This window comes from Gekko japonicus, unplaced genomic scaffold, assembly GCF_001447785.1.
Source record: "Gekko japonicus isolate JY-2015 unplaced genomic scaffold, Gekko_japonicus_V1.1 scaffold2741, whole genome shotgun sequence".
Classification (NCBI taxonomy): Eukaryota; Metazoa; Chordata; class Lepidosauria; order Squamata; family Gekkonidae; genus Gekko; species Gekko japonicus.
The window spans coordinates 11,023-34,666 of NW_015159791.1; the positions used below are offsets into that span (position 1 = coordinate 11,023).

Below are 23,644 nucleotides of genomic sequence, written 5' to 3' on the forward strand. Positions count from 1 at the left end.
CGGGTGGGAGGGAGGGAGGGCCGTTGCCCGCCCAATGGTCACGTGTTCGGGGAGGGGACACAGACACACACACACACACACCCGCCAGTCCGCGGGGCTCCTGCCCTGCCCCCGGCCTGGCCCCTGAGGGCGCCTCCCCGGCCCCTTCTGGATGTGCCCCTTGGACAGCCCCGGGCGGCAGGCCCCTTCTCTGCCTTCCCTTGCAGGACTGGTGGCCAGCGGCGGTCGAGGCGCTCGGTCATGGGAGCCCTTGGAGGAGGAGGAGGAGGAGGACTCATCCGTCCCACCCGCCCATCTCCCTCACCCGGTCTCTCAGGGCAGCCCTGGCACCCTTTGCGCTGGTCCAGCGGCCACCTTTCCCCTTTCTTCAGTCACAAATGGGTCTTCACTGGCCTGTCCTCGTTTAAAGGACTTCTGTACAGTGGTTCTTGACAGCTTCTTCATTCTGTCTTCAGTTATGGATAGGGTGAACTGAAGACCTCTAGGCAGGCAGGTTGGTGCGTGTAGGTATTGCAACACTGGGACATCTGATAGTGCCCCCCAACTGCTGATGGTTGGTCTGCCATACTGAATAAACAGGATACATTTGTGTAAGGAAATGATGTAAAGGAGAGCTTAAAAGGCAGCAACCAGGACTTACTTACTTTAGAAAATTTATATGCGGCCTCTGTCCATTATTTTTGAGAATTCTTGGAGAACAGGTGAGGTGCCAGAACATTGGAGGAGGGCAAATGTTGTCCCCAACTTCAAGAAGGGGGAAAAGGAGGATCAGGGTAACTAACAACCTGTCAGCTTGATGCCTATACCTGGGAAAGTTTTAGAACACATCATCAAACAGACGGTCCTTGAGCATTTAGAAAGGATGGCTGTGAGCTAGGATGGGTTTCTCAAGAGCAAGTCATGTCACGCTAACCTCACATTTTTTTTGAGAAAGTTACTACCTTGCTGGATCAGGGGAATGCTGTAGACATAGTTTATCTTGATTTCAGTAAGGCTTTTGGTAAGGTTCCACATAATAATTCTTGTTGACAAATTGGTAAAATGTGGTTTGGATCCTATGACTGTTAGGTGGATCTGTAACTGGTTGACAGATCGCACCCAAAGAGTGCTTGTGAATGGTTCCTCATCCTCTTGGAGAGGAATGACAAGTGGAGTGCCTCAAGGATCTGTCCTGGGACCTGTTTTGCTCAACATCTGGATGAAGGAGTAGAGGGAATGCTTATTAAATTGGAAGATGATACTAAATTAGGAGGGGTAGCAAATACAGAGTCAGGATACAAGATGATCTTGACAGGCTGGAAAACTGGGCTAAAACAAATAAAATGAATTTCAGTGGGGATAAATGTAAAGTTCTGCATTTAGGTCGAAGAAATCAAATGCATGATTATAGGATGGGGAAGACTTGTCTTGGCAGTAGTATGTGTGAAAATGAGCTAGGGGTCTTAGGAGAACATAAGTCGGCAGTGTAATGTAGTAGCTAAAAAGGTAAATGCAGTTTTGGGCTTTATCAACAGAAGTATGGTGTCCAGATCACGCAAAGTGATGGTATCGCTTTGCTTTGGTTGGACCTCACCCTAGAGTATTGTATTCACTTTTGGGTACCACCATTTAAGAAGGATATAGACAAGCTGGAATGTGTCCAAAGGAGGGCAGCAAAGATGGTGAGGGGTCTGGAGACCAAGTCCTGTGAGGAAAGGTTGAAGGAACTGGGTATGTTTAGCCTGGAGAGCAGAGGAGGTGATATGATAACCATTTTCAAGTACTGTCAAAGGCTGTCATATAGAGGCTGGTACAAAGTTGTTTTCTGTTGCCCCAGAAGGTTGGACCAGAATGAACAGGTTGAAATTAAATCAAAAGAGTTTTCAGTTAAACATTAGGAAGAACTTCCTGACAGAGTGGTTCCTCAGTGGAACAGGCTTCCTTGGGAGGTGGTGGGCTCTCCTTCTTTGTAGGTTTTCAAACAAAGTCTAGATGACCATCTGACAGCAATGCTGATTCTGTGAACTTAGGCAGATCATGAAAGGGAACGCAGGAAGGGCTTAGTTCTTGTGGCCCTTAGAGGCCCAGGGAAATGCTCATTGCCACGTTGGGGTCAGGAAGCAGTTTTTCTCCAGGCCAGTTTGGCTGGAGATCCTGGAGGTTTTGTGTCATCTTCTGGGTGTGGAACAGTTGTCAGGGGGTGTGTGGGGGAAGGTATTTGTGAATTTCCTGCCTTGTGCAGGGGGTTGGACTAGATGACCCTCGCGGTCCTTTCCAACTCTATGATTCTATGCTGCCTTTCCAAAGACTTGCTTAAGGCTGCTTACAGCCAATAAAACACATTTATTAAAAACAGGTCAACGCCATTAAAAGGCATGATGCCATCATTAGCATGAACACTAAGTTCACTTCACAGTTTATTATTCATCTTTATGTTAACTTCTAAACAACTGGAATGAGAATTCTTCTCATCCCAGATGCATAAGATCCAAACAGCCAAGATTGGCCACCATTGATTCTATTATATACTGGTATTAGTTTTTCAGTATACCCTGTAATTATGTTCTACTGGACTTGCCCAAGGTGTCATAAACAATCTTTCAAAATACAGGTCATGTGGAGTTGGCGCTCTGCTGGTAGCCATAGTAAAGAAGAAATTAATCACAGTGCACACCCCACCACCACCCTTTGCAATTTAGTGCCCCTGCCTGGTTGATCTTTCTAGGATACTAGCAACAAAAAGAATGTGTTTCAGTGCACCTTTATTCTGCTGAGTTGATTCTAATATCATTTTAATGATTCCAGTGTTAATGTTTCTAGAGGAGATACAAACATTTATCTTCTACATGAACTTTAATGGCTGTTGCATAGGCTTTATTGTGCAGCTATAAAATAGAAGCCAAAATAATGCCATGTAAACGAGAATGAGGTGTTTTTGTGGGGTTTTGTCCTGCAAATGAGATTTCTCACACAGATGCTACTAGTTCTCTGCATGCTTTTACTTGCTGTAATTTTGTTTATTTCATTCATCACCACAACAGGGACCCAAAGCAGTTTATATTGTTCTCCATTTTATCCTCACAACAACCCTGTGAGGTAGGTTTGGCTGAAACAGCATAACTGGCCCAAGGTTCTTCTCCCCCCCCCCCCGCTTCAAGTGCAGAGTGGGAATTGGAACCTGGGTCTCCCAGATCCTGCTCTGACCCTGGCTTGTAAATACTCTGCAAAGAACTGAAAAATCAAAGGTCGCTGCTCTTGACTCAGTTATTCTGTGATGTGTTATTCTTGTTCCCAGGCAGAACTGGCTGGAAATTATCTCAGTGCAGAAGTTGCAATAGAACAAACGTGTATGACCTTTGATCATAGGAACTTGTCCAAACAGGAATAAACAACTTTTTATTCTGACTGATTATCAGTTGGCTTTGCCTTTTTTGCTTTTCTTTTTTCTTTCGTTTTAATCATTTGTCCTAGGAGAGTAGCCCTCCACCCTTTAATATGCTTAAAACTTGAAAGAGGTGTATTCTCAAATCGAAGTTAGGCTAGAAAGGATTAATAACCACTAAAAGACTAAATAAAAGAGTTTAAAAGCAGATAAAATTAAGTAAAATATGCTTGCAGATCGGAGCTCGAGCAGGAGGCTCCTCGTTGTTCGATCAAGGGAAGTCTCACTCCGATCTGTTCCAACCAGGCTCAGCTGCTTTTGTGGAAATTGCCTAGTTCAGTCTTCTTGGTTTGCTGTTTTTCTTTGGTGCAGTGGTTAAGTGCGTGGACTCTAATCTGGGAGAACCGGGTTTGATTCCCCACTCCTCCACTTGCAGCTGCTGGGTGACCTTGGGCAAGCCGTAGCTCTGATAAGGGCTGTTCTTGAAAAAGAGCAGTTTCTGTCAGAGTTCTCTCAGACCCACCTACCTCACAGGGTGCCTGTTGTGGGGAGGGGAAGGGAAAGGAGTAAGCCGCTCTGAGACTCTTGAGTGAAGGACGGGGTATAAATCCAGTCTCTTCTTCTACTCTTTTCAAAATTCTGTTGATTTGATCCTCAGCCTGGTTTTATTTTTTGCTTGTTAGATGATGATGTAACTTCTAGTGGCTTTGTTTTGAGGAGATTATTTTAAATCTTGTTGATTAGGCTAATTTAGCTGTGTCATAATTTAACTTGTTGGCCTGTTCTATACTTTGTTTTCCCTAGTATTTCTGAATGATTTATTTTCTAGTTTAAGGCTGACCTTGGTTAATTTAGATAGCTCAGCTGGTTGTTAATCTGTTGCTTGCAGGTGATTTCCATAAATAAATTAAAAGACACTCAGTGTAGGAGTTTTTATCCTTAAAATATATTTTATAGAATTGCCCTCTAGGGTTTACTTTTTTATGTTTGACTATTAGGTCCTAATTTGGTTTCAGTTATTACTAGCTGTGTTTTTGCTCCATAAGAGTCATAGTTCGTATTTGTCTATCAAGTTTACTAGAGTACAAGCAAATGTAGCTAGTCCAAGTAGACTGTTTAGATTAGTTAGATTAATCAGATGATAAATTACAACAACCATGAGAAGGAAAAGGGCAGTACCCTTTGAGGGACACATGCCTGCTTGTAAACAGAGTAGAATGGAAGAGTTTAAAAAAATCTCTCACCAATAACAATCTCTAATACAGGGGTGGCAAAATTGCAGCTTGGGAGCCGCATGTGGCTCTTTCACACATATTGTGTGGCTCTGGACAAGGGCAACTGGGGAAGTGAAGGGGAGGCATGCCTCCCTGATCAGTCTTTCCTTCCCCAGCCAGTGTTCCCCTCTCTGGGTAGACTTGAGGGTGGGATGGGGGAGCAGAGAAGCCAGCTGGTGGGGGGGGCTCCTCTGCTCCCCCACCCCACCCTCAAGCCTACCCAGAGAGGGGAACACTGGCTGGGGAACACTGGCTCCCCTTCCCTTTCTCCCCTCCCCTCCCCATCTAAAGTTAAATGTGTTCTCCAGGCCCCACCCACTGCCACACCAGCCAGCTGGCTTGGCTCAGAGAAGACATTTGTCCCTTTAAATCCCTTTGCCAAGCCGGAGGGCATGGGGGGGGGGGAGATTGGAAACACATTTAAAGTTAAAGTTGCTTTCTTTTCACCTCTCCCTTCCTTCCTACCTACATTGCCCCATTTATTTGCTTTCTTTCCACCTCCCTCTCTTTCAGTCTCTCTTTTCTCCTTCTTTCCACCTCTTTCTTTTCACCTTTCTTTCTCTTTCTCCCTTCTTTCCTTTCTTTCTTTTTCTCTCTCTTCCTTCCATCCTCCCCTCCCTCATCTATTCATTTTCTTTGTTTCTTTCTCTCTCTCTCTCTCTGCCTACCTTCCTCCCCCTCTGTCCCTCCATCTGTTTGCTTTCTTTGTTTCTGTTTCTCTCTCTTTCTTTCCACCTTTCATTCTTTTCACCGTTCTTTCTTCCTCCCTTCCTTCCACATCTTCTTTCTTTCTGTCTCTCTCTGTACTCCCCATCTATTTGCTTTCTTTCCACCTTTCTTTCTCTTTTTCTCCCTTCCTTTCATTCTCCTTTCCTTTGTCTCCCTCCCTCCACCATCTATTTGCTTTCTTTGTTTCTCTCTCTCTTTCTTTCCACCTCTTTCATTCTTTCTTTCCACCTCTCTCTCCCCTTCTCTGTCAGACAAATAAATATCACTGGACAAGTAAATATCATCAATATCTGTTTTTACCCCTTCTGTTTTTATTTTTGGCAATCTCATTTAACGTTATAAAAAAGCAAATTTGCATATTCTTCAATAAAAAGTGTATGTAATATTTGTTCATGTCTTGCAGCTCTCAGACATTTGGTGTTTAGTCTATGTGGCTCTTACGTTAAGCAGGTTTTGCCACCCCTGCTCTAATAGATTTGACTGTTTAGCTAATGAATCCTCCGCTCCTTGTAATTCTAATGACCTATCAATACGACCTCAACAGAACCCTCCAATCAACATGCCTTTGAGGAGATTTTGAGAAAAAACACCGCCACAAATAAAAGATCAGAGACATTATCTCTGTTAGCATCTCAGACTCTTCTAATCTCAGAAACGTTACAAAAAATACTTGAAAGGATTGATCTACTCACTAAGCAGATTAGTACTCTTTTAACCAAACCATGTGGAAAGAAATGCTCAGTCCCTGAAGTGAAAAGGTTTTCAGAACAATCATTGCCACCTTCATCCTTACAGAACACTGATATTGGTAAAGGGCTGAATGAGAAGAGGGGGAAAGAATGGATGGAGCATCCAAGGGCAGTATTTGTATCTCCCATCCCATCCTCCCTTCGCCGATTTTGGATCATAATAAAATTGCTTTGAATATCTTCCTCTATCAAGGCCACATGATTAATTGGTTTACAAAGCATGCAGCCAAGGAACATCTTTCCTTTTTGCTACAAAGGCATTTCTCATCAATTGACTTGAAATATGTAGAAAGGGTTCAGTACTTATTAAGGGCAACAGATTTAAATTACATTTCTTTTCCTCAAGAATTCCCTCACTTATACTTACAAACCCAAAATAAAAATATGGAGTCTTCCCAGTCCAGACATAACTTCAGAAGGAAAGAATTATGCTTGTTGTGGGCTTGGCTCAAAAGATAAAGGCTGAGTTTAGGCGACACCCTTTCAAACAGAGCTGTCCTTATGACACTTCACCCTTCTGCTGGTAATGAACTGTTGATGGACCTTATTTTTCGCTCAGTAGAAGAGAGGATTAATCTAGCTAATCATATGACTAATCATGTAGTACAGAACCATCAAAACTGTTTTAATTCCTTTTATCTCTTTTCTCTACAGCCTTCCTTTTCTTGGTCCAATATTCACTTATTGGTTGCAATATGTATTTAAGTTTTGTGTACCTCAATATTGTTTGACCTCTGAAGAAGGCTCCAGTAGGGCAGAAACGCGTCAGGTAATATGTACTGGCCCTTGTGTTTAGGCTATAATGTTTTACGCGGCTTTCATTGGGCCCTTATGTATGTTTTTAACTGTCTTTCTAATAAATACTTGTATTTTTGTATATTATAAGTTTTAACTAGGTTTTTAATATTGGCCCTTCATTAGATTTTCTTCTCACCCTTTTGGCTGTCACCTTTCCACTGCCATGAATCCGAACCTGTTTATTTCTCTTAACACATTTTTATCCCACTGGTTCTCCAAGGAGTTCAAGGTCACATACTTCTATCTCTTTTCCATATTTATTGAAGTTATATTGCGTTATATTTTCGGATGATAAAACTGGAAACAGGGTCAGATGCTTACATTACTTGAATATTAAAAACAGGGAAGCATGCTTCTTAGCTCTCAGCGTATAGGTGGATTTCATTACTTCTCCTTCAGTGGGGGAAGGCATCCACACTGGTTAGGCCACACCTCCTCTCGCTCCAGACAGGGCTATGCACATTTTTGAGCATGCCCAGTAGGACAGAGCGTGGGTATACTTCCAGTTCAATAGCCCTGCCGCTTCAGGAGGGTCGTCGGAGCCTAGCTCCACTCTCTACTTCAGTTATAAAATAAAGAAAGAAGAGAGGTTAAGAATTTTTTAAAAGAGGACAAGGAGAAGTTAAAGATGGACAAAGTCGTGGGTCGTGGGACCCTCAGAGAAAAGGGACCCTCCTCAAGGCAAGCCATGCCCACCTGAGGTCTCGGGCAAAGGGCAAGGTGCTGCGGGACGCTGTCTCGGCGTCAGGACGAGGCGAAGAGCAGGCGGGTGCCCCCGATGCCTCGGGGAACCACCTAAGCTTAAGCGGATCAGTGCTGCCAACATCCCTCTCGGCCCCGGAGGCCTCCGGGCAGCCAGAAAGGGAGGGGGAGGAGAGGCAGGGCGTTAGGAACGCGGCTGAAGGTTCCATGGCAGCAGTGGTCGGTGAGTTTCCTGCGGCCTCACCAAGCACCTTTAATTCTTCCCCACTGGTTCAAGACCCCAGGCTCAGCGGAATAACATATTATGAGGCACCTTTCATCCCAGCCTTTTCCATCATGGTGGGACCTGCTGCTGTGGCCAGTGCAGGTATGGGGGCTGTGTCTTCCCCCCCACTATGTTTAGTCAGCCCCCCACAGACTGGAATACATGGAGGGCAGCCTGGTTCCCACAGGCTATACCTGCGGAGTCAGAAGTGCAGCAGAGGGGTCAGTCGGGGGGAAGAGAGACTGAGGTCAGGTCCAGTCAGAGAGGACGTTCTCCCAGTGCAAACCCCTGAGGATCTCAACTTTCCAGGAGAGGCAGCCCAGGCTCCTTCAGTATATCAGTCTCTTCTGATTCCTTTGGGTTGCCTAAAAGGAAGGAGGGAAAGAATATATCAGTCTCTTCTGATTCCTTTGGGTTGCCTAAAAGGAAGGAGCGAAAGAGGTCCTTTGGTAAAAAGAAATCAGACAGTGATGGGTCTCTGTCTTCACCTCCCTCTAAGAGACAACAGCTAGAACGAAGAGCAAGGAGGCTGACTAGTAGATATGATTCAGAGGGGGAAGGGGCCATCCCTCAGTTATGTGACAATCATTGGCTCAGACAGAGAGGAAGGTGAATGGTCTGGGGAGGAATCCGACACAAAAGAAAGCTCTAGTAGACTTTTCTAGCCAGAGCACTTTCAGAGACTTCTTAAAAAGGTGGCCTCAACTCTTAACTACAACAGAGAGACAGAGGTACAAGAGACCACCCCTGATCTGGATACCAGAGGCTTCAAGAAGCCAAATAAACAATTAAATGGTTGTCCTTTTCCTGAAAATTTTGAGGAGGTTATCAGGTCGGAGAAGCTGTGCCTGGGGGTGGTTCAACCTTACAAACCATAGCCAAAAGGTTTTATGTCCTTCCGGATAAGATCATGGAGGACTTGAAGGCACCTTTAATGGATGCTCCGGTTGTGGCAGTATACTCAGGAGCAGTCCTACCAAAAGATGGGGACAATTGTGCTAAAAGATATGGTGGATAGGGAAAATGAGATAGTGCTAAAGACAGCACATGAAGCAGCATCCTTGTCCATCAGAGCGTCTGCAGTTCTCTCAGATTTCTCATGTGCCATAATGATTTGGTCTGACAATCTGCTTCAGAATCCTGAACCAGATCCACTCACCCTAAAGAAATCCCTACTCTAAATAAAGTGTGCAGCCCAGTTTGCAGCAGTTGCCTCTCAGGATAGCTTACAATATTCTGCTAGATCTCAGGCAGCTAACTTGGTGGTGAGAAGGAATCTCTGACTCAAGCAGTGGAAAGTGGACTCACTTTCAAAATCAAACCTGTCCACAGAAAAGTTTTCGGGACAGCTTCTATTTGATGAAGGTCCTTTGGAGAAGGTGTTAGTGGAGACCAAGAAAAAGAAGCGAGCTATTCCATCATCAGCTGATTCCAAAAAGAAGGACTTTAAGCCAAGAGTTTTCCAGTCCTTTCGCCCTTACAAGCCACCATTCAGAGGCAGAGATTACAGGGACAATAGAGGAGGCTGTTTTTCCTCCTCCCAGTCAAGATTTTGGAGTAAGCCGTTCTCTGGACCCAAGAAGGACTACAACAGTCAAGGGAAAAAGCCAGCAGCATGACACCATGATAGGAGGGAGACTACAAGATTTAGCCCCACAATGGGGAAGGACCACTCAAGATTCTTGGGTCCTCTCTGTTGTGCAGTCTGGGTACAAGATCCAGTTTTCATAACTACCCCCACATCGTTTTATTCATTCTCCAGTTCCAAGCAATTTGAGCAAGCTGATCCATATGAGGGAAGCCATCCAGCACTTATTGGACATTGGCACGATAGAGACAGTCCCAACTCAGCAGCGCTTCCAGGGAGTGTATTCTATCCTTTTTCTTGTCCCGAAAAAATCAGGAGAATGGAGGGTCATTTTAAACCTCAAAGAACTCAGTGTTTGGGTGGTTCAACAGAAGTTCCGCATGGAATCTTTAAGGTCCATCCTTCAAGCTTTACATCAGGACAATTTCTTGGCCTCCTTGCACCTCAAGGAGGCGTACTTACATATACCAATACATCCAGAACATCGGAAATATCTGCGTTTTGCATTTCAAGGGGAACTTACCAATACAGAGCGCTGCCTTTTGGTCTATCATCGTCACCTCGGGTGTTCACCAAGGTCCTGGTGACATTAATAGCAGCACTGAGGAGAGGATACACACATATCCTTAACTCAACGACATCCTGATCAGATCTCAGGATCAGGGAAAATGTCACAGAGACATCAACTGTGTGGTACACTTCCTACAGGTTCACGGTTTTCTTATCAATGCACAGAAGAGTCAACTAGTTCCGTTTCAAGTCATCACACATCTGGGTACCCGGATAGACACCAGGCTGGCAAGAGTCTTTTTTACCAACAGAGAAGCAGACAACTATCAGATCACTGATAGCATCTCTATGACAGCGAAAGAGAGCAAAATTGATGACACTAGCCAGGCTACTAGGTCTCTTGATTGCGACAATAGATTTAGTACCATGTGCGAGATTTCATTCAAAAGTGTTATGATGGGCACGGATTCCATATCAGAACGACATCGTAAGGAAGAGAGACAAATTCATTCTTATCACGACAAGGATGAGAGACTCTCTCAAATGGTGGACATCCACAATGAACCTGGGACAAGGTGTTCCATTGTTTCAGAACCCTGACATCACGATAACCACAGATGCCAGTCTGAGGGGTTAGGGGGCCCACTGGTTGGACAAGATAGTTCAAGGGAAATGGACTAATCAAGAAAGACAGAACAGCATAAATCTTCTGGAACTCAGAGCGATATGGTTGGCACTCCTGGCCTTTGTGAATGCGATAAGAGGAAAATTTGTACTAGTACATATGGACAACACAATGGCAAAAGCTCACATAAACCGCCAAGGTGAGACAAGAGCGGCATTATTATACCTAGAGTTGATGCAGATGCTTGCATGGGCAGAAAGGAATCTTAAGGGTCTGTGAGCTCAACTCATATAGGGAGTATTCAACACCCAGGCAGATTGGTTGAGTCGAGAGGACGTGGATCAAGCAGATTGGGCCCTGAACAGCTGAGTGTTCAGGGGACTGACATCACACTTCGAGATGCCTCAGATGGACCTTTTCACTTCAGCAAGGAATGGAAAGGTACCAGGATATATCACAAGGTTCACAGAGAGGGAAGCAGAGGGACTGGACGTTCTCCATGTAAGATGGCCAAAGGGTCTTCTATATGCTTTTCCGCCGATCCCTATCATCAGCAGAGAAAGATCAGGGAGGAAGCAGCAGATGTAATTCTGGTAGTTCAATATTGGCCGAGGAGGATGTGGTTCTCGGAACTGGTTCAATTGTCAGTAGAAGATCCGTGGAGATTGCCAAGTGTGAGGCATTTACTGCATCAGGGACCCATCCTTCAACCAGATCCAGAATGGTTTCAGTTAATGGCATGGAGACTGAAAGGCAGGACTTAGAACTATCAGGCCTGTCTAAGGACATTGAAGGCATCATGTTCCAAGCACGACATCCAGCCACAGGGCGTATATATAATTACACCTGGGCAGCCTTTAACAGTTGGGCGGTTGTTCAGGGGGTGGATCCTATGAAGTGATGTCATTACCTTTTTACATGAGGGTTGGAAAAGGGGGTTACGACCCAACACATTAAAGAGACAAGTGGCAGCCATAGCTGCGGTTCTCAGTAACAGGGGCTGTTGGCAATACATAAGCTCATTAAAAGGTATTTAAGAGGAACCACACAGTTGGCTCCACCAATTCAGCACAGATTCCCGGTTTAGAGTTTGTCAAGGGTATTACAAGCACTGACTAGAACCCCCTTTGAACTGCTTTCTGCCATTGACCTAAGGCCACCTATCTTGGAAGGTAGATTTCTTAGTTGCTATCACTTCTGTTAGAAGGGTCTCGGAATTAGGGGCCATTTCAGTCAGAAAATAATTGTGCATTTTTCAGGAGGAATCTGTGGTCCTTAGGATAGATCTGGAGGTGGGCTAATGTTACCAGATTGATTGACATTGCATCAAAATCTGGCATCCTATCCAAATCTGCTCTTGAACAGCTCATAAATTCGGCAGATCAGAACTTAAAAGGCTTGATTACCAAGATGTATGATATTCTCATCTGTCTGGATGGGGATAAACCATTGAAATTTCAACAAAAATGGCTTCAAGATTGCAACTCAACCCTTACAGATGCTGGAACAGTATCTGGTCATCACGACATCTGACATCACGACATCTGACATTTCCTGTCGTTAGTATGAAGCTGCAGAATTATAAAATCACCAGATGGTACCTCACACCAAAAAAAATTAGCTATTTTATCATCAGATCATTCCCCATCCTATTGGAAAAATTGTGGTGAGCGTGACCCCTTTGTCCACTGTTGGTGGAAATGCCAACACATAACCAACTTTTGGCAAGATGTTTTTCTCCAAATTGAACTCATTACGGGCTATTCTATTCCACTTTCACCTGAGCTGATTTTCCTGGATATTTGGGACAATGTAGTCATTCCTCAAATCAGACAGAATCTTATCTCTAGTCTGGTGGCAGCAAAGAGCTCAATTGCTTCCAGATGGAAATTCTCCTCAGCCCCAACTCGTAACTGTTGGTTCAACAAAGTTTGGGACCATTTCATCATGGGGAAAAAAAATCAGAGACCGTATATGAGAATCTGAGATCTGCCCAAAGTTGACCAACTTTACAGAAAAATGGTTCCCATTCCTGGATTATGTCCTAAAAAATTATTGCCAACCACATAACTCAATCTATTTAACCATGCTTCACTTCTAACCAGCCCTCCGAGTTCTAGCCCTTCTCTCATAGCACTCCCATCAGCATGCACAATGTCTAGTCGTGAATACACCTCATACACTAAGGCTAAGCCAAATACACCAGTACTTGTCAGTTAATACCTCCATTTTTAACACGTGTTGCTAGTTTAGGTGCTCCCTGAACTTTGTTTAGTACTTTGTTTATACATGTTTAATAGCAAAATCAGAATTTTGAGTTCAATTTGTATTACTCATTGTTAGATTTATGTACATTGTAGTTTTGTTAAACAAAAACTTGTAGTTTTGTTAAACATTGTAGTTTTGTTAAACAAAAACTTAAACAGTTAATTTTTAAAAAATGTATACACACAAAAGCTTATACCCAGAATTAAACTTTGTTGGTCTTAAATGTGCCACTGGTCTCAAACTACACTCATTATGGTCATTATTCACCTATGACCATTACAGTTTACAATATAAATGTTTGGCTGTCCTTGACCAGAGCCTGGTGGAACTCCTATGACCATTACAGTTTACACAATATAAATGTTCGGCTGTCCTTGACCAGGCCTGGTGGAACTCTCCACCCGGTGACATCCACGCCCTGTGGGACCTAGCTCAATTTCACAGGGCGTGTAAAACAGAGATGTTCCACTGGGCGTACGGTTGAGGACATCAGCAGTCTGCACTGTGGCTCTCACTTTGGCCTCCTCCGTGACCTGTCCCTGATCTGCCCGAGAGGGAATGAAGTGCAATTTTATGCCATCGATTAGTGCTGTTGGTTTTTACTGTAAATGGAATTAATTTATTTGTATTTTAACCTGTTGTGCACTGCCATGTGTCTTTCAGGGAAGGGCAATCTATAAATTTAATAAATAATAATCATTTGTGTAAGGATAACTTTATATATGTCTGCATTTTTTGTAGTCTTAAGTCACCCGTATCTCTCCCTCACACCTCTCTTCACCCCCTTTGTAAATTGAAATTGTATTACCCTTAGGTAGCATACTCTGAAGTAATCAACGTTATTTGATCACATTACTATCTGTGATTTCCCCCTTTCATAACATTGAAGTGTAATTGAGGAGATTTTGATTACATTATCCGATAAGTCTCTACCCGGCATAAAACCAGTTTGATCTTGTTGGATGTAGTTCAGAATAAAAGAATTCAATCTTCTAGTAAGGATAACCATAAAGATCTTGTAATCTTGATTTAGGAGTGAAATATGAGGCTGGGTTAGTTAGGTCCTTCCCTTGTTTGGGAGTACAGTTATCGATGCAGAGCTCCAAGAGGGTGGGACTACACCGAATTTCAATATTCCATTGCATGCTGCAGCTAAAAGACATGCTAAGGTGAATGCAAATTTCTTGTAGAACTCTGGAGGGTATCCATCCGGACCTGCATATTTGTTATTTTTAAGGAGCTTGATAACTTCTAGTACTTCTTGAGGGTCAGTCAGTTTCTCCATAGTCTTGCAGTGGATCTCCTCAAGTTTCTTAAGGTATATATTTGTGGAAAGAAATGCATTGATGGCTGAGGGGTCTGGATTGGTTGAAGAATAAAGTGACCGGTAGAAATCTGCAAGGAGTCGGTTATGTTTGCAGAATCAGTGTGTTAATGTCCTGTGGGGTCTCGTATTGCTGTCACAAACTTTGACATTTTCCTTTCTTTTACCCGCCAGGATAAGAGCCTCGGTGATTTGGGGGAATTGGTCCAATATTTTTGTTTGAGGAAGAGAAAGGGTTTTTTTTGTGTCTGGGAATTCTCCAACGATTCCAATAGCTTCCGTTCTGTGATAAGCTGTTGAAAAATCTTGTTACTTGCTCTTTCTTTGTGAAGTTTTTCTAGATGCGCTATTCTGGAGCGGATTTCAGATTTGAGAGCTTCTTTTTCTTTTTTTAGATGTGTCGTCAAAGAGGTTAGTTGGCCTCGGAGTACAGCTTTGAGAGCAATGGAAGGGGAGGTGTCATCTGTACAGTTATTCTGCAAGTATTGTTGAATGCAAAGATCAATTTTGCCAGCACAGTCTGCATTCAATAGGATCGCTTTGTTTAAGGACCAGTGCCGTGTGCCACGTGGCATCGGATGATCAAACAGAGCAACTCACCCCTGCATGGTCAGACCAAACTATGGAACCAGTCGGAATCTAGAACCTTGTTGGCTAAAGAGTTCAAAAGAAGAATGAAGTTGATTCATGTACAGATCTTATATCGTGGGGAGAAATACATGTAGTCCCTTTCATTCGGATGAGTGTCTCCAAATATCTATTAAATGAAATTTCTCTAAGATAGAGTCTAGTCTTGTGTTCTGTCTGTGTCTCCTGGACTCCCTCTTAGGGAGGTGGGACCAGTCGAGCTCAGGGTTCACTATGTAGTTGAAATCACCACCTGCTATCACCTCCCCTTCTTGGAAAGATTGCAGTGTGGTCAAGATGTCATCTAAAAAAATTAATTGGTTGTCGTTGGGTGCATAAAACAAGGCTATCATAACTTTCTGCTCACCGAGGGTGCCTTTAACAAAAATGAAACAACCTTTAAGGTCATGTTTTGTTTCTTGAAGCTGAAAGCAAATGTTTCTGGAGATGATTATTGCTACACCATGCAGTTTTGAGCTCCCTTTCGCGTGATACTGGTGCTGGATCCAATTGGCTTTTAATAAAGGATGAAAGGATGAATGAAGGTGAGTTTCTTGTAGCAGGATGATATGTAATTTTGATTTGGCTTTTGCCTTTTACTAGAGATTTTGATTTGGCCAAATTAGTTAGCACCCTTTTTCTCTTAATAGGATTGTTTAGCCCTCTCACATTGAGTGAAAGAACATTCCATTTAGAAGTCATTGTGGGTGTTCAAGTGAGAGTGTATGCAGAGAGTGAGTGGGGACTTTGGTTCAATGCTAGTTGTGAAAGCACAGAGTCCAACAGTGGAAAAGTGTGTAGATGTCTGAGCTGTGTGTAAAGGTTCACAGGGAAATACCAGTGGGTATGATGAACCAGTCAAGGAGGATAGATATCTAACACTTGTATCTCTGATTAGATCAATAAACAGTAAAATGTCAGTAGTACACAACAATGAAACAAATAGCTATTAACAGTATTGAATGAGAGAATCTGTTGTATGTTGTTTCCTGACTCTCAAGCAAGAGAGAGTAAAGTAACAAGCTTGTTTTGTTTGGGAGTGTACTTTGTTCATGATAGAAGAATGTTATGTTCTATGTAGTGCCTTCTGTCTTATATTTTCGATGTGATGTGACTATCTATGGTTTATAATGTGATGTTTCACTTTGTGCTATCGTTAAATTAAGATTATGCGTGTGTGGGAAGTGAAAATGTATAAAACACCGTACCTTATAAAATTAGCAATAATAAATCGCAAGGAAGTTCATTCAGTAAAATCACAGAGAGAAGTAACAATCAAGTAAAATCAATGAATTGTAATGCAATCAATATCATAAGCTGTGGTCAAGTAAATGAATGAATGAATTAGTTTGATTAGAATCCTGGTAGCAATCAAGATAATAAATGATCAATTGGACAATTTCAGATAATTACTAAAAGTGCACTGGAACACTGTAATAGGATATTATATAAAATCAAAATGAAGTTGTTGGGATTTACTTAGTAATGAAAGTAAAAGAAGCAACTTGTGCCCTGTTAGGTTAAATAGAAGTTTAGCTGTGTTACTCCGTAGTCAACTCAAAAATAAAATTAAAAAATAGAAATACAACCTAACAACAAGTACAAAAATACAACACCATTCCCACTTAACTCCACCAGGCAAAGCCCAGCGCAAGTCAATGGAGTTCCCTCCAATAACAAAGGACTGTGTAGAAAGGGAAGCAAATCAGTTACAGTCCTCCCCACACCTTGTATGTGGAGGACTCGCTAGTAAAAATAAGATTAGAAGAAGAAGAGAAGAGATTGGATTTATATCCCGCTCTTCATTTGGAGTCTCAGAGCAGCTTACAAACTCCTTTCCCTTCCCTTCCCCACAACAGACACCCTGTGAGGTGGGTGGGGCTGAGAGAACTCTGACACAAACTGCTCTTTTTCAAGGACAGCTGTGCCAGAGCTTGTGACTGACCCAAGGTCACATCAGCAGGTGCAAGTGGAGGAGTGGGGAATCAAACCCGGTTCTCCCAGATTAGACTCCGCGCACTTAACCACTACACCAAACTGGTGTAACTTTACTGGCAATCTAGGTATAAGCAGACAAGATCTACAAAGTCAGCAAACGTTCCCAATATTGAGCTGAGCATAGAGGACTAGGTGTGCCTAATAGCCCTCTTACTGTCCTTGTTAGGTGAAAGCGGCCTTTTCCGTTTTTGTGACATCGTGCTTGAATCTGATGATGAGGAGATATGTAGAGTTTGTAGGATTCTGTTTCTAGCCTCGATGACTTCAGCATAAAGGAACCTGTCATGTGATATTTGAAGTCTGGTGAACTTGATCCATTTATAGCATATTCATGCTTGCCTCAGAGCTTCGGTGATCAGCTTCAATTCGCGTCGCTTAGTCAAGATGTCTGGTGGCAAGTTAGGGAAGACTAGAATCTGGTTGTTTTTAATCGATAACCTTGAGACCTGGCCAGGTCCAAAATTTTCCTCCGGGTTCTCATGTCTGGTATCGTCACAAGGATATCCCTGGGGCCTCGGCGAGTCACATTTTCAATCGGACCTAGATGGTAGGCTGCTATTATCAGAGGGGCAATACCTTCCTCTAATTGAAGTTCATAAGCCAGCCATTCTGCCAGGAAAATTGGTAAGTCCATATTTTCATTTGATTGTTCAGCATAGCCTCTAAACTTAAGGGTAAGCCACCTTGAGGAAGCTTCCAGGGAGACAACCTGATCTCTGAGAGTGTCAGTTTCCGTGTGGAGAGATTTCACATCATCTTGTAGTGAGAGGCTGAGATCTCTTGCACCTTCCACAGTTTAGCTCACCTTTTGTAGTGTTAGTTTAAAATCGGCAAATTGCTCAGTCAGCGGACAAATGAGGGCTGACATGTTGTCTAAAACCCTTTCCTCCATGGATACGATCAGTGCCGCGTTTGCGCTATCTGGCTGAAGGGTGGGAGGCGGGACTGTGGCATTTTCCTCTGTCGCCATTTTGGCCACTTCATCGAGGCCATCTTCTGGAGATCTAGATTGGTGAGTCTTGGGAAAGAACTCTGGAATGCCTTTGTGGGCGCTAGAAGTTGATGCTGCTTTGTCTGCTTCAAGTTTACCTATGACTTACAGAGGGTAGGAGGCGATTTACTGATTACTTGCAAGGTTCAGGAGAATAGGAGGGTCAGAGCGAAGTCCTTAGGTGTCTATTACAGTCAGCATCGACGCCACACCCCCATGTGTATATACATTTCTAGTGTGCCTGCACATGAAAGCTTACGCCCAGAATTATACTTTGTTGGTCTTAAAGGCATCAGTGGACTCAAACTTTGTTCTGTTGCAGAGGTGTCAAACTCATATTTTACAAGGGCCAGATCTGACATAAATGTCACTTTGTCAGGCCAGGCCACATGTGCCATAAAATGTAACATGAGGTATCGGAGATATAAACTTTATAACGGTGATTTCCGATGCCAAATGACAGTAGCAGCCTTGATTGTATTAGTTGTGATATGCAGTGGAGTAGTACATGTGCAGATATCAGCATTAGTAATAAAAATGAGACAGGAAACCTAGGTCTCAGTTTGGTACAGGAGGATTCAGTCCAGGAGGATGCAAAGAATAAATGGACATATGTCTGATATTAGAAACCATAATATTCAAAAACCAGTGGGGAAATACTTTAACCTTCTAGGACATGTTGGCGAACCTATGGCACGCGTGCCAGAGAGGGCACACAGAGCCCTCTCTGTGGGCACGCTTGCCGTTGCCCAGCACAGATCTCTGGAAGGCCCCCACCCGCCCTCCGCTTTTCTTTGCCTGCGTGCCAAGGCGCGCAGGCAGAAGAAGACCTCCAGAGAGCCCCATCCGCCTGCCGCCGCCACACCACCTTTCTCAGAGACAGTTTTCCTGAGTGTCCCCCGCCTTTCTCTGCCCGTGTGCCAGGCGCGTGAGCAGAGAAAGTCCTCCGGAGTGCCCCCGCCCCGCCCCCTGCCTTTCTCTGCCCGTGCGCAGACATTTCTACTTTCACAAGTTTCTGTGTTGTTGCCCTCCTTACTGCTGGCTTCTCTGATGTCTTGGTGCTTGGGGGAGAAACAGTGGGAGGGCTTCTGGAGTCCTGGCCCCGCTGATGGACCTCCTGGTGGCCCCTGGGTTTTGGCCACTGTGTGACAGTGTGTTGGACTGGATGGGCCACTGGTCTGATCTTATGTTCTTATGAGAATAGGGCCAGGGCTTTCTCTGTAAATGTGTCTCTCTGCATGGTGTGGAGGTGGCTGTCCTCTTTTGAGCTCTTAAAACACAAATGAAAATGCTCTCTTTTGGGGTTGGAAGATAAGGAATAGTCCTTGTGAGTAGCAGTGATCTGGGATTGTCAGGGGGAACTATGTATTGGCTGCTGTCCATAGGAACCTACCTGGGCTCCTGCTATTGGGAAAATGAGAGCTTGTATGGATGATCGAGGTCTGCACGCCTCCTGTGTATGGGAAATGTGCATGCATACAACAGCAAAAATCACATTAATTGTTCAAAAGCATGCCAAATGCAAACTTTTACCTTTCAATAAAAAGTTGTTTGTATAATTGAAAGTTCTGTTATTGTGTTTTTCTTTTAAGACAAAAGATGTTAATGTATGAGGTTTTTTTCTAAACTAAAACTTCAGTATTCAGGTTAAATTGCCGTGTTGGCACTTTGCAATACATAAGTGGGCTTTGGGTTGCAGTTTGGGCACTTGGTCTCTAAAAGGTTCACCATCACTGTTCTAGGACATTCAGTTGCTGACCTGAGAGTAGCAGTTCTCTTACAAAGGAATTTCAAATGGAGATTAGAAAAAGAAACTGCTGAATTGATAATGAAGCTCAAGACAATGCATCCTCCTGGACTGAATTGAGATCTAAGTTTCTTCTCTCATTACTAACTCCTGCTATTGTTATTTGCATCTGAAATCACTCCACTCTGCAAGACATAAGGACCGATGGACTCATATTCTAGCTGTATCTAAAGAAATGAGCAGTGACTCATGAAAACTCATGCCCTGCCACAAATTTTGTTAGTTGTTAAGGTGCTACTGGACTCTTGCTCCTTTCCTCTAATAAAGATTGCAAGCTGTGCTGTTAGGTTTCTTCTCCACCTCCTCCTCCTCCTCTGTGAAATATCGTGTTGATTTCAGATGGGGCAAAATCCTTTCCGTGCTAGAGCTGATAATGAAACAGTTTAAGGGGGGGGGTTAATGTGAAGTAAGACAGCCAGTGAGGTGGGAGGGAGACAGCGAGAGGCTGGAACCATAGATGTATTTTTAAATACTTAGCTATCTACTTCCAGTCATTAAACAATGGAATCCAATCCATGTGTTGTAATTCCTAATTGTGGTCTTTTTAAAAGAAAAAAAATCCCAGATAGGCACAGAGAAATCTTTTTTTTTTAAATTCACCTTTTCAGAATAAGCCAAAATAATTTCCTTTTAATTCCCCTTATCCCAGATGCATCTCTCTCCTGCCCTCGTTCCCTTTCTTAAATTGCATGTGTGTGATCAGGTCTCAGAGTAAACAGCAGAGCAGGGCAATCTCAATGTAAATTGTGCTTATCAGAAGAATCCCCCCTCCCTCGTAGTGTTACAAAAACATTAAAAGTATACTTATAACTCATTTTGGGATAAAGAAGGAGAGGAAGGAGGGAAGGGGGGGAAGAAATGCCATATGAAAATTACAGCAGTTGGATGAATTCTGCTGTGGAGGGCCTGATGAATTGTTTTTTAAGGCAACTTGTGCATGTTACGTGTAGTAGCCAGATATTTGAAGAAATATTCAAAGTCGTTATCACTGGCTAGAATATTTGCTTGCTGGAAGTTTCTTGTTCCGTGTAACCCCTATTAAGGGAAATTTTGAAATAGGATCTAGTTCCAGCTCTCCAGTCAAATGGACATTTGGTTGAGAATCAAGAAGCAGGACCTGCGATACTCGCGGGGGGGGGGTTATTCCCAAAGGCTCCCAGCCTCCAGAAGCAGCTCCCCATTCAGGAGGAGGAAGCAGCCGCAGGTAAGCCTTTTCCTGCCCTCCCCACACACACACCCCGGCACCGAGGCCTGAGCAGCTCCTAGCCGCTGGGCCTGCCAAGCCTTTTCCCACCATCCCCAGCACCAAAGGCGCTGTGAAAGTCGGCGGCAGAGGGCTGCCTGAGGGAGAGGTTCAAGGGCAAGAGTGAGATGCGGCTGCTGCTGCTAGCCTGCTTCCCGGATGGCTCACTGAGCAACAGAAGGATTTAAAAAATGCCGGAATGCCACTTTCAGCATCGACGGGTTTCTTGTGTGGCTCGAGTGGGAAACTGGGACGGAGGAGGTGAGGTGGCCAGCATCTTTGAGGAAGATGTCATAGCCGGGCCCGCCAGGCCTTCTTCTCCCCCCCTACTTTTGGGGGGATTTAAGTATTCCCCATATAGTTTTTTAAAATTTTCAGATTTTTCTGCACACCTGGGGACTGCTCCAAGTGTTCAGAAAAATCTCTCTGCCTCCTATGTGCCCCCGATGTGTGGATTTAGATATTCACACACAGGGGGGTCTCTTGGCTAGTAGTATATAGATGTAGCAGTTTGAAAATGATTGATCAGGATTGGGCCTCTCTTCTCAGGATCTGTGAGCTCTCTGACAGTCCATCACATTTTTGGTCTCCTCCTTCCTCATCAGTAAGTTTAGATTTTAATTTTAAGCAATCTAGTTGCAGTTATGAAGGTTCGATAGTACACTTTAGAGGCTTTTGAATCTTGGTTCAGCTTCATCCAGTTTAAGGTCTTTTAAAGCTCAAATCAAAGAGCTGCCTGCTCTTCTTTCATTTGTTTGGTGTCTTTGGCAACTTCTTTGAGCGTGGAAAGTATGCTGTCTGAGTCGGGATTGTCAGCTAGCCCAGGAACACAGGCCTCCTCCATCACTGCAGGAACTGAAAGCCCTTTCTTGTGCCATTTTCCCTCTACTTGCCAGTTTTCTTCAAAAAAAAGAAGCAAGGTCTCTGGAAATAGTACCACAGGCACAAAAGGGGTTAAGGGTGATAAAGACTTCTTATTTATTTATTTTACCTATAACCTGCCCTCCCCTGTGCAACAGGGCTCAGGGTGGGGGAATAACATTTTCAGTATACAAATTCAAATACCAAATATCATGTTAAAACAACCTAAACTATTCAGCAAAGAGCTTACAGGTGGCACGTAAATATACAACTTAGTATTCTTTCCCAGTGGGGGGAGAAGGAAGGAGGAGCCAGGCTAGATGGAACCTATTCCTATCCTCAACCATAAGCTTAGCGTGACATTTCTGTCTTACAGGCCCTGCAGAATCACATTGAGTCCCGCAGGGGCCTGTTGTCATTCAGCAGGGAGTTCCACCAAGTAGGCGCCAGGGCCGGAGAAGGCCTTGGCTCTGGTTGAGGACAGCTGGACTTTTCTCAAGCCAGGGATCACCAGCAAGTTCTTCTATCCTGAGCAAAGTGTTCTTTGGGGGATGTACCAGGAGAGGCGGTCCTGCAGACACGCTGGCCCCAGACTGTGTAGGGCAGTGGTGGCGAACCTTTTAGAGACCGAGTGCCCAAACTGTGACCCCAAACCCACTTATTTATCGCAAAGTGCCAACACGGCAATTTAACCTGAATACTGAGGTTTAACTTTAGAATAAACAACTGATACATGAACTTAAGATGATCCAAACAAAGTAAGGAAAGCAATCCCAAATGCTTTCATTCACTTAAAATTATTTGGCAGAGAATTCGACACTTTAATGATGGTCTGGGCCTGGCTGGGGCAATGGCACGCGTGCCCACAGAGAGGGCTCTGAGTGCCACCTCTGGCACCCGTGCCATAGGTTTGCCACCACTGTTGTAGGGTGTTGAAGGTCAATACCAGCACCTTGAACCTGATCTGGTATTCAACTTGAAGCCAGTGCAGCTGGCGGTGCACTGGTTGAATGTGGGCTGTCAATAGCGTTCCTGTTAGAACCTGCACCGCTGCATTCTCCCAATGTGTATCGGTCCCCACACACCAGGCCGGGCACACGCTCGATCTCATCTTCGCTGCGGGGATTATAGTGGACCGGATTACTGCTATGGCAGTACCATGGTCGGACCACTACCCCCTGAAGGCTCGTCTGAACATCCCACCCCGACCCCGTTTCGGCGGCGAGCAGATTTTAGCTCGCCCGCGGAGCCAAATGGACCATGTACGGCTTCAGCTGGCTCTGCGGGATCCGATGCCCCCTGGCGGCTCATTAGATGAGCTTCTGGGGGACTGGCATGGCTGGCTTTCCGCAGCCATCGATGAGATCGCTCACCGGCGCCCTCTGCGCCCCCGCACTAGGTTGGCCCCCTGGTATACCCAGGGGCTTTGACTTATGAAGCGGGAACTTAGACGGCTAGAGAGACGGTGGCGGCGAGCTCGTGACGAAGCATCGAGAACATCCTTCAGGACGCTTATGAAATCCTACGAGATGGCGGTCAAAGCTGCTAAGAAGGAATTCTATGCAGCCGCGATTGCGTCCGCTAGCTCTCGCCCAGCCCAATTATTTAGAATAATTCGGTCTTTAACAACTCTGCCACAGGGCAGACAAAATAGTAGGGAATTGGCCATAGGCTGTGAGGCTTTCGCGAGCTATTTTGCGGACAAAGTCTCGGTGCTCCGCCGTGACCTCCCCGCCACAGTTGAAACAGTGAGCGAACTTGAGGCCCCTTGCACGTCCTCGTTGAGTTTAGAATGCTTTGAGCCGCTCAGTTTGGAAGAAGCTGACAGATTGCTCGTAACTGTGCGCCCAACCACATGCTCCCTGGATCCGTGCCCTTCCTGGCTCGTCAAGGCGGGCCACGAGGGGTTTCGAGGTGCTGTACG

At 44.4% G+C, this 23,644-nt stretch overlaps 1 protein-coding gene across 5 annotated transcripts in view; it reads left to right on the forward strand.

The window, feature by feature from the left end:
* The window catches only part of USO1 (USO1 vesicle transport factor), a 97,466-nt gene that overhangs the window by 335 nt on the left and 73,487 nt on the right, over positions 1–23,644 (forward strand). For 4 of the 5 annotated variants that reach the window (XM_015407270.1, XM_015407284.1, XM_015407262.1 and 1 more), the window contains exon 1: positions 17,183–17,442. The exons of the other annotated variant lie outside the window; for it this stretch is intronic. In XM_015407270.1, coding sequence (XP_015262756.1) covers positions 17,203–17,442 — 240 coding nt within the window. In that variant the 5' untranslated portion in view covers positions 17,183–17,202. Of the gene's footprint in view, positions 1–17,182; positions 17,443–23,644 lie in introns of those variants that run through there. 5 annotated transcript variants of the gene reach the window in all.